Consider the following 11,544-nt stretch of genomic DNA (forward strand, 5'->3'; position numbering starts at 1 on the left):
AGCGACACAACATTCCTCCAGGACCATGGTGTTACATGACAGTCTGAGACAGTATTGAACCTTACATAATTGAATTATATAAAAAAACACTAAATAAGAAAAGTTAAATAAGAACTAAAATAAGAACTGAACTTCACAAGATGTGTGTGCAAGAGCACAAGCCACTGGAAGGACATATGCTATATAGCAGGTTTATGTAAAAAGGTTGTGTAATTGTATGCGTGTATTTTAATACCCATCTGTGGATCTATAAGGGCAGATTCAACAACCATAGAGAACAATTAAACAGCCATTACACATATGAAACAGGTGTCAAGTACTTGAAGTGGCCATAGCCCTAATGAGAAAGAAATGAATGCTATATTTCTATCTGCGCAGATGCTCGTCATTAGCCCTTCATAGTGCTCATTAAGTCACTCCCCTCTTTTTAGTCGATGAGCGCCGTGGCAACACAGAGACCACCTGTGTCAGGGAACCATCAGTGCTGCATTAACAGCGGCTATTGAGCTTTGAGTGTTGCTCCTGAACACTCTATCGTCATGGTGACATGATGTGACGAGGAATTATCCCAGAGCGCTGCTGTGGAGACGTTTTGGGGATCGAGAGGGAAATCAATGGGAAATTAGTTTCTGTGTATATTATGATCCTGTTTGTTTGGCCTCCCCTTGTCACTTCATTCATACAGTGTGTGGAAAAATAAACACTAGAAAAAGAGGAATAATCAGGTAGGAAAAATTTGAGGAAGCTAAATCCGACTGAGACTGTAGTCACCTCCTGAATTATTTCTCATCTCATTCATTATCCATGAATCAAAGTTTCACAGAAGGGTAGATGAACAGTGATAAAAACATAGCTCCTGTAGCTGAGTTGGTAGAGTATTGCATTAGCAGTGCAAATGTTTTGGGAACACACATACTGATAAAATGTATACCTTGTAACGCACTGTCACTTACAACCATCTACACAAATGTTAAATGCAAAGTTGATACAAAATATTGATTCTTAAATTGTAAAAATACCTGTCCCACCTGTGGCTGTACGCTATGTGTGTTACTTGGCAACCACAAACACCCTACAGTAAATCACTCAGCACAACAACTGAGTTATTATTAATATTATTATTGCCCTCTAACATACTGTAGTATCCTTAAGTATAGTAGTAAACTGTAGTAAAATACTATACTTCGGTTTCACAGACAAGGCTTAGTCCTAGACTAAAACACATGTTTGAGCTGTCTCAACTGAAAAGAACTTGTACTTACAGATTATAAAATATGCTGTTGCCATCTATTTGTCTCAAGATACACAGCAGTAAATCTTTTTCTAAGGCATGTTTATAAAAGATGCTTAAACATCTTAATTTAAGCTGTAAAACTAGGCCATAATGTTATAGAGCCCTATCAAACATGCAGCGCAATGCACGACGCAAGTGTCTTTTGCTAGTTTCAACTCAGCGCATTTATCATTTTCATGGTTAGCGACACGTTGTTTAAATAGCAAATGCATTTGCGCCCAATGTTGCGCCCATGGGTGTTGGTCTGAAAGCGAGGTGTGGTTGGCGCGTTGCTATTTTGAGGCAACTAAAATAGACTACGCCATTGACCAACTAAAACCTGGTCTAAAGTCAATGGCGCAATATTGTTTTTTTTTTATTTAATGAGCGTGTTAGAAATATGAGCCTATAAACGGGACAACAACCTGGGTTTGCTTTTCACACACATGGATGCGCAGCACAAATTTTTCATTAAATATGAAAATTCAAAAGATTAAAATGTAAAAGATTATTATCGCGTTTATTGGACATGAATGATGACCGATTATGAGACGTTAGAAGGCTTGAAGAGCTGCTTCACCTGTAGCCTGGTAAGTAAATAAATGCTTTGCAACAAATGCATCTGTTTTTAAATGTTTTTTTAAATGCTACCCCACGGATTTATTGTATATGATGACTTTGTACCTGTGGATATGCTGAGATGAGAAAATGTTTAAGTAATGCTTTTAAAAAGTCATGGCGCTGTCCGAGTGCTGAAACAGCTCTTCACACGTTTGTAAATTCTTTATCTCCTGTTTGTTACAAAAAAAGTATTTTTAGAGCACAAACCTTTTCTTAGATACATGTACATTTTGATGATGTTGTATATCCATACATTTACAGCAATTAAAAGCCTGCTATTTGTACTTCCATGACTAAAAGAAAACGGCTTTTAAAGGTTTTAATCCAAAAAAAATAATAATTTCAATACAAATGAAAACAACACAATTATTTAACATAAATCTTAAACGGGTCTTCTACCTCCACTTAGTTTTTCAGTTTACAAAGTCCGTCATTTAAATAGGAATTAGACGTAGCACCAGCACAACTGGCTTTTAAAGGGGATGAGAGATATGACTCTTATTGGTTTATTGCACATTACGCCCCAAACACACCCATTACTCATTACAAGAATAGGAACAACCGTTTTCGATCATGTGCTTGGAGCACAAAAATTTTTCCCGTCGTTAAATTAGCAAAAGTGGATTCGGACACGTCCGTTTAAACCGTGCGCTTTAGACAATGTGCTTAGAACGTTAAAATAGGGCCCATAGTGTTTTAAACCTTACCATAGTAAACAATACAGTTTATTTATTTACTATAGTTAATACTACAGAATATTACATTTGCCCATTTGGCAGATGTTTTTATGCTAAACACGACTTACAGTGAACTACAAGATATACCTTTTTGTGTGTTCCCTTCGTATGAACCCACAACTTTTTGTGCTACAGTACCAAGGCAATGCTTTACCACTTAGCTATACAAGAACAGTACTGTATATAGTATACATTCCCAAAGGTAGGGGTGAGCGGGGCACAAACTAACACGGGGTTAATTGTAATGCAGCATTTATAGAGGGCAGAGAAATCTGTGCTTTTGGTCTTTTTCTCTTACTGTCAGAAGATGAATTTGTGAAAAGTTTTGTGTTTTGGTTAAGATATTGAACAAAAACTGTTTTGGATGCATAAAAGTACATTTCTTCATCTTATGTTTTTTCGATTTTTGAGTTGGGTGTGTAAGTCACCAAATCTAACCTTATATTATTTTAATCACTGTCTTGTTGCCTAACACATAACACCATTTTAAAACATGTCAGCAACTCCTAGTAACTGATAGCTGGGATTGAAAAGATTTTTACACAGCGGGGTTAGTTGTCACACAGTGTTACAATTAAGCCTCCATAATGATAATGAAATGAAAACAATTTAAATACTATTAATCAAAATGTTAACTGTTAATGCGATATCAGGGAAAATAACTCACAATTATGATTTTTTTGTCTTAATTGTGTTGCCCTTTCAAAAAATCCATTTGGTGCATTGGTGCATAATACAGGGATGGTTAGATGAAGGATCGTGGATGGATGAATGTGTGAATATCTATCTATTACAGGCAGATATATAAACATCCACCTTTCGTATATAGACAGAATTTGATTGAATTATTTGTGTTTAAAGTAAATTTTCTAGCAGGTGTTCCAACAAACCCTCTGTTTGTTACAATGAACCCCACTTATGGGGTAAGTTGTAACGTTTGCACTCCTTTCACTTTCGGTGAAATTGTACACAACGGTAGGTCCCACAAACAAACTTTGTGTTCATTTGTAGCATAGATGTGTGTGTTGATTGTGTAAAAAAATTACTGTACCCTGCTCTCCCCTACTACAATACATACAGTACAATTTACTATAGTAAATAAATACTAAAGTATATTACAATATTTTTCATGTGGGTGTTTATTTTTTATGAACACCTCTTAAATATATTTTAATGACTGTATCATACATTATAGCCTCTCATTGCTTAACAGCCTGCAGTTACATTCATGCAAAAACCACTGGCTTGATTTGTAGACCTGACAAACTCTACCTGTCTGTTCACACACATGCACCCACACATTTATTTAAAGCTGTTTTGCTCACCAGTAAAAATACAACAACGCTATATTTAAACATTGACATCGATTACTCAGTGCATCCTCCGTCACAGTCTCTAGTACGTCATCACATTTCCGAGGCTCAATGGGAGTCCCTCTCTGATTTTATCACATCCTCTGTACTATTTTAAGGTGTCGTTGTCGACTGTGTGACGGTTGCTCATATGTCATGCCATTCTCTTCAGAAATCTCCCTGCTCTCCTCTGAGCTGAATGTATTAAAACTGGTACAGTGGATTTTTTATTGGTTATTATCCAGGCCTTTGTGACTGATTCTTGTGCTCACAGTACAGTAGGTTCACCATGGCCTCTACAATGACATTCCCTTAAAACAGGTGATAATGTAAAGGCGGAGAATGAAACAGGTTGTTGTGTATGAAATTAATATAAGCCCTCTTGTGCATAGTGTTATAACTGTGCAAACAAAAATGTCATTTTAAATTATATTTTTAGGCTTTGCATTTGAAACCACTAGGTTTATCAAAATGTTAATACATTTCTGTTAAAGTTTAGTAGCTTGGCTAAGGCAGACAAGATACCTTCTGTATACATCCATCGATAAATAACTTTACATTTCACGTATGCATTTAGACACATACTTTGTCTGATAAAACCCAGCTAAAGTCATTATTTTGTGATTTACTGTTTTCTACAAAAATCATCCTACATGATGTAAAGAAGGTTGTGTGAAAATATAATCTTGATATCTTTAATGTTGACTAAGTAAGGTCATGTCAGATATTAAAATTAAAGTCAAATCAATGAGTGAAATCAAACTTTGATTTGTCTAATTCAGGCAAAACATTTTATCGAACCCCTGAGTTTGGCTTCCCCAGCAGGATACTGTACCAACAGGGGCGTAGCTACTGTAGGGTTGGGCACCCCTACTGGACAAAGCAGTTTGAAGTAAAATGTGTTTGACTTGACGCTGTGCTGCCCAGAGGGATTCTCACATTAATTTGATGTTATTTACCGGTTTGCACAGCGCCAAATTAAGTTTTTGACGCAAGCAGTCTGTAAAGCTGATTTAACATCTGCGAACTGCCTTTATGAGAAACACGTGCATGTGTTTGTAGAAGTCTAAGAGCTTAAGATTCGCGGATTGTTCACTGGTCTTGTGGGTTAAATAACTGAAATAGACCATTCTCATGACAACCTGATCTCACGAATTTCCGTGGCATGGTCGCAGGGTTTTTTGCTCATTTTTCCGTGGAATTCTCACGGATCTCCGCATATTTCCGTGGCCCTGCCACGGACTTTCTTTTCCTTGGCATTCTCACGAATTGGTTACTCAACTGTTTTGTCCTATTTTCTTACCATTGTTGCTTCGGTTTAGGGTTAGATTTACATAAAATGACATCCCTACCCAAACCCAACTCTAACCCCAACGCCAGGCGACAATTGATTAAAGTTTAGAAAATATAAAATACATCAGAAAAAATTGTATAAACCAATACTTAAAGGAAAAAGCAGTTGAGTAACCAATCTGTGAGAATGCCACGAAAAAGAAAGTCCGTGGCAGGGCCACGGAAATATGCGGAGATCCGTGAGAATGCCACGGAAAAATGAGCAAAAATTTTGTGACTATGCCACGGAAATTCGTGAGATCATGTTGCTCATGAAATGCGTATAAATACCACGCAGTGTGAAAAGTCGTGCAATACATACGGCAAATTCCAATTTGGCGTGCATATGATACACCAGTTCTCCCCGTTCACTTAAAGGGACACTCAACTTTTTTTGAAAATATGCAAATTTTCCAGCTCCCCTAGAGTTAGACATTTGATTTTTACCGTTTTGGAATCCATTCAGCAGATATCCGGGTCTGGGTGTACCACTTTTAGCATAGCTTAGCGCAGTACATTGAATCTGATTAGACCATTAGCATCACGCTAAAAAATAACCAAAGAGTTTTGATATTTTTCCTATTAAAAACTTGACTCTTCTGTAGTTACATAGTTTACTAACACCAATGGAAAATTAAAAGTTGTGATTTTTTTAGGCATATTTTCAAAAAAAGTGTCCCTTTAATACGCAGCATCTTTTCATGTCGTTTTATTTATTAGTTTCTCGTTTTTTTACCATTGTCACATTGTAATTTACAAATTCTGTAGAAATTGTCTCTAGTGATTTTTTTTGCCACCCCAATAAAATCATTGGGTCTTACCTGGCCACCCCTGAAAAAACATTCTTGCTACGCCCCTGTCTACCAAGTGAGTAACTGGAATATTCTGTCTCATTTTTACTCTTTAAATGTATATGTATACTAGGGCTGCATTAAAGTAAAATATGATATGTGAAAATGCTAAATGATGTGATAAATGATATGCAATACAATAACGCTTTATTGTTTGTAAAATCAATTTAGACTTACTAAAATATCTTTAAAAACTGACAAATATACAGTAACAAACACAGTATACATTCTTTCTGATCGTTAATCATCTTGCACACACAAGCACTCATTTGTGTACCAGTCACTTTGCTAAAAATGTTTTAGCAAATGTTTTATTACACATAACGTCTGGAAGTATTAAAAGTATTCAATAATTGCAAACCTCTGCGATGTTTTGTTTATTTCAATATTGTGTGGCCCTATACTGAGTTTGACTTTGTTTACATGGATGAATCTGTGTATGAAAAGTCTTCTAGAAGAGGAGCAGCCCACGGTATTATAGTGATTAGCTTCTTTTATCTGTGGCCACATGGGGCTGTTGCTGGCACAGTATAGACCAGCTGGCTGTTGAATCACCCCATTATCGATTCAAAGAAACATTGATTATCATTTAATTTAAAAGCGCATTTCAGCAGCTTCTAAACGAGGTAAACAAGATTTATCTTTTTTCTAATGAAAATGTGGATGTGCTTGCCAGTGCAATAGTTGCAAAGTTGTGGCTACAGTATTCGTGCCACAGAGCCCACCCATACACACATACGTCTTTCTGATATTCTAATCCCAAAATCTTTAATGCAAGCCTATATGATATTTTTGACTGTTTCATTATCTGCCATGGAAGTCTGATTGCTCTGAAAAGCACCAGCATGCTTCTTATTAAAATGTATGATTTAAAGGTGCAGTGTGTAATTTTTAGAAGGGTCTCTTGACAGAAATGCAAAATAATATACAAAACTATATTATCAGTAGACCTTTCATAATGAACCGTTATGTTTTTATTACCTTAGAATGAGACATTTTTATCTACATGCACTGAGGGTCCCCTTACATGGAAGTCATCATTTTGTGCCGCCATGTTTCTACAGAAGCTCTTAACGGACAAACTTTTTTATTAAGTTGTCTCCAACAATGACATGTTTGTCCTGTGTCGTCTACCCTAGCTTCTCTATGTGTTTCAAAAGCAAGGGGTGAGCTGTGAACTGAGCTGTTGGTTGCAATTTGCAACCTCACCACTAGATGCCATTAAAATTTACACACTGCACCTTTAAAGGTATAGTATAATTTTCCCAAAAATGAAAAGTCTGTCATCATTTACTGACCCTCAACCTCTATACATTTCTTTGTTCTGCTGAACACAAATGAATATATTTGTATTCAAGCAGGAGCACCACTGCCATCCATAGTAGGAAAAAATATTATGGACGACGTTAAAGGTGCTCAAAAATTGTATGGTTACAAACATTGCTTAAAATATCTTCCTTTGTGTTCAGCAGAATAAATTCAAAAGTTTCTAACACTTTAAAACACTGCTGCATTAGCTATACAATCTAATATTGTCAACGGGCTTGTGTGATAGTTTAACAGGAATGGTTTAATAACATTGTCTCATAATTAAATCTAGTGCAACTATGAAAGATCATTTTAAGTCTGTGTGTGCGTGCGTGCGCTTGTGTGTGTGAGTGAGAGATTAAGAGAGAAAGAGAGAGAGAAGATAGAGGCACAGACAGAAGATGACTCAACCATCAAACAAAAGGAGAACGAGTTTAATTAAGTCAATTAACTGGCAAAACAAAAGGTGCACAAAATGGAACCGAAATATTGTCATTCTTCATGTACAATTGAAACCAAGAGTACTTCAAGCATTCAAGATACAAAGACAGACTGCTTCACAGCAATACAGGTGAAGGGTTGCAAAGTCTCACCTGCATCTAGTCAATATGAATAGCATCAATCCAGAGTTTAACCAGCAGAAAATAATTACACAGTTTGCCTAAATTCTCCATCCACATCACCGCATTTAATTTCTTCTTTTGTCTTTCTGTTCAACAAGCGCATTTGAAAAGCTGCAAGAGTCATTCTGCTCGCTCATACCTCAATGCCAAAGAGGTTTCAGCTGTTATATGTGACTAGAAATAGCGACATGACATTTATTCACATCCATAACCTGAATAATAATACTAATAGAACAATGCAAATGTAGAAGTAGAGAAGTGAAGAACCAGTTCTTCAAAGCCACTGCTGTAGCACAGTGACAACTGTCTGAAATACTGCGTGACACATCACAACAACATTTTACTCTCAAGCTTCTTCATAAAACCATCTAAAAAATTTCTGTAGAAATTACAGTATTACTGGGTATTTCTGGCAACTAGCTGCCAGTAACTTATTGTAGATTTTACATTTATGTTATTTAGCAACAGTTTGTTCAAAGTTGAATGAACATGAAACATTTTCATTCTTTATCTTCTACAGTAAGTTACTGGCAACCAGCTGCATAATTACAGCAAATGTTTTACAGTGTAATTCCCTCTTTAATGCATCTTCAAACACAACAAGTTCATATCAAAGCTTTGTAATGCATTATTTGTATTAAACCAACTGATGCATTTTTCATGTTGTTGGGTTCATTATAAAATTCTCATACAGTCTCATCCTGCCAGCAGTATGCATTAAAATAAATTTGTCAGTATACAAGACCACTAATGATCAATTATGACACCCACTTTAGGTAAACAAATAACAAATTAGAAATTAACATTTACTTCTGAAACAAAATAGATAATGAATTAAACCAAATTAAACACAAGATGTGGAACATTAAATAATCATTACCAAATATACTAAAAAAATGTAATTAAATATTGGCTTCATAACATACAAATCGGTGCATAAACACTTCTGTCATATAAAATTGATTCAACTGAAAATCTATTTGGCATCTTTTTGTTTTGAGCCAAAATGAGCTATTTAGTATTTAGGCAATACTAAAGCTACTGTACATTAGGAAATCTTTGAATATTTTTTTCTTTAATTTTTAACAGCACACTACTACCACACTATTATTTCTATGAATAAAAAAGTAAATTATTATTTTGCATGTAAAATCTGTTTGACAAATGTACAGTATACAAGACTTATAGGTATTACACCTTACAATACTTTACTTGACTTCAAATTATCCATATAAGGAATGAACAAAAAGTATTATGAGCATAATATGAAACAACTTTCATATGGCTAATTTAATCAAATTTCTACTTCAATGAAAAATATAAATATGTCGCACCGTGAGATTGCATAAGCTGCATACTGGTCATCAAAACTTTGCATGTACTGTTTCAAATGTCATTTAATTGTAGCATTTATATGACATTTTAAACAGAATTATATGCGACCATGAACCACAAAACCAGCCGGGTCTATTTTTTTAAATTGAGATTTATACATCATCAGAAAGCTATATAAACGTTCCATTAATGGTCGAGATACAACTTTTTTAAAATCTGGGTGCAAAAAATCAAAATATTCGAGAAAATCGCCTTTATTTTTGTCAAAATGAAGTCCTTAGCAACACATATTACTAATGGTAAATACATTTTTATATACAGTATATATTTATGGTAGGAAATTTACAAAATATCTTTTCGGAACATGATCTTTACTTAATATACTTATGATTGTTGGCTATTGCTACTAAAAACGTTGTGCTCCAGGGTCACGTATGAGATTTTAAATGCAATAATAGTATTTATATGATGTTTTAAATGCAAATATATTGCTTATATAATATTAATGCAATTATAGTATTTAATGTACTGTATATTTGTTTGTTTGTTTATTCTTAGCACTTCATTTTATTTATTTTTTAACTTTTTTGGGTTAATAGAAATAATATAAATGCATAAGTCAATGCAAACATTAAAAACACACTAAGGGATAAGATAAACTAAGCATACTTCGTCTTAATGCTTAGACAACAGTTGCAGAGTTGTCTTGACACATTAAAGACACAAACAGTCTGTTGTTCCACAGCTCAACCGATGTCTGCTTATCAATATAAAACAAAAACGTCACATGAGACTGCTTCATAATAAGGTACATATATTAACACACATTTATAAAGAAAAATTGCTCATCAGTCACCTAATAATGTTATCAAAATCAAAGCAGACTCACCGTACACAATGGTCACCATGGAGACAGGCATGACCAGAAGTCCCAGTAGCATATCTGCCACTGCCAGTGACATGAGGAAGTAATTGGTGGCATTTTGCAGCTTTCGTTCTAGATTGACAGCCATGATTACTAAGATGTTCCCAGCCACCGTAATAATAACCGCAACCAAAATCAATAATGCAGCCCAGTTTTTCTGAACTAACTCCTGTTTGTTTGTCTCTGCATTGCACCTTTGCCATTCTGTCCATTCACTGGAAGTTCCACTGCTTGATAGATTAAGAAAGAGAGATGCTTCTGTTTCAGCCAAGCTTCTGTTACAGCCAATCGAACTGTTATGGACCGCATGACCCGGGATGTTGTCTGGGCTGGACGTCCAGGCGTCAAAAGGATTTGAAGAGGTTTTTGGCACGAGTTTTGAAATGTTGGCATGCAAGTTCATAATGTCCCTGATTATCATTTAAAAAATGCACAAAAGTGTGTTACCTCGCAAGTTCAGTCACAAGGCGTGAGGTGTCCTTCTTTCTCTCATGGCATCTTTCATGAAAGCTCAGATGTTCGTTTCATAGTGACTGAAGAAGACGTACTTCTGAAGTCCTGCTACAGCTTTAAACTCAACGTGTGTCTTTTTCTATCATCGAAAAAGCAGAGAAATTGAAAAATATAAGAGAAGGAGTGTTGTTTCCATAATCCAAGCATTTCTGTTTGTTTGTTCTGTCTGTTAAGTGAAATCTTCTCCTCGCTGTTTTGCCAGTCTGAACACAACTGATTTTATGAGCTGGATGACCTGATAGTCGAGCGCACGCACTCTCTCTCTCTCTCTCTCTCTCTCTCTCTCTCTCTCTCTCTCTCTCCCCCTGACTGTGTGTGGAGCTTGGAGATTCTGGGGTTCCTCAAGCCAGTGATCATTCTATTCAAGCCAGCTGTGCTGAGGAAATGAGAGAGTGAGAGAGAGAGAGAGAAAGAAAGAGAGAGAGAGAGAGAGGAAGAAAGAGAGGTGTGAGTCATGGGTTTAGTGAAAGTTCCTCTGGTGTTGCTTTTTTCTTCACCTGTGCGTACAACTACCAAGATGAAGCAGGGAGTTCATTTAACATGACAGGCAATATACACAAATACGCACAGTACAACTGCTAAAGGCCCATTGAAAATGTCACATTCAGACAAATATTGTTACAGAAAGTAACAATAGATCCACTCACAAATCAGCCATGCTCTCTCTCTCTCTC

At 35.8% G+C, this 11,544-nt stretch overlaps 1 protein-coding gene across 1 annotated transcript in view; it reads right to left on the bottom strand.

Annotated features, from left to right (window-relative positions):
* htr2aa (5-hydroxytryptamine (serotonin) receptor 2A, genome duplicate a) overlaps positions 1–10,886 on the bottom strand; it is a 32,788-nt gene extending 21,902 nt beyond the window's left edge. The window contains exon 1 of the mRNA XM_073855167.1: positions 10,322–10,886. Coding sequence (XP_073711268.1) covers positions 10,322–10,778 — 457 coding nt within the window. The 5' untranslated portion in view covers positions 10,779–10,886. The remainder of the gene's footprint in view (positions 1–10,321) is intronic.
* Positions 10,887–11,544: the final 658 nt, after the last annotated feature.

The sequence above is a fragment of the Misgurnus anguillicaudatus genome, chromosome 17, assembly GCF_027580225.2.
Source record: "Misgurnus anguillicaudatus chromosome 17, ASM2758022v2, whole genome shotgun sequence".
Taxonomy (NCBI): Eukaryota; Metazoa; Chordata; class Actinopteri; order Cypriniformes; family Cobitidae; genus Misgurnus; species Misgurnus anguillicaudatus.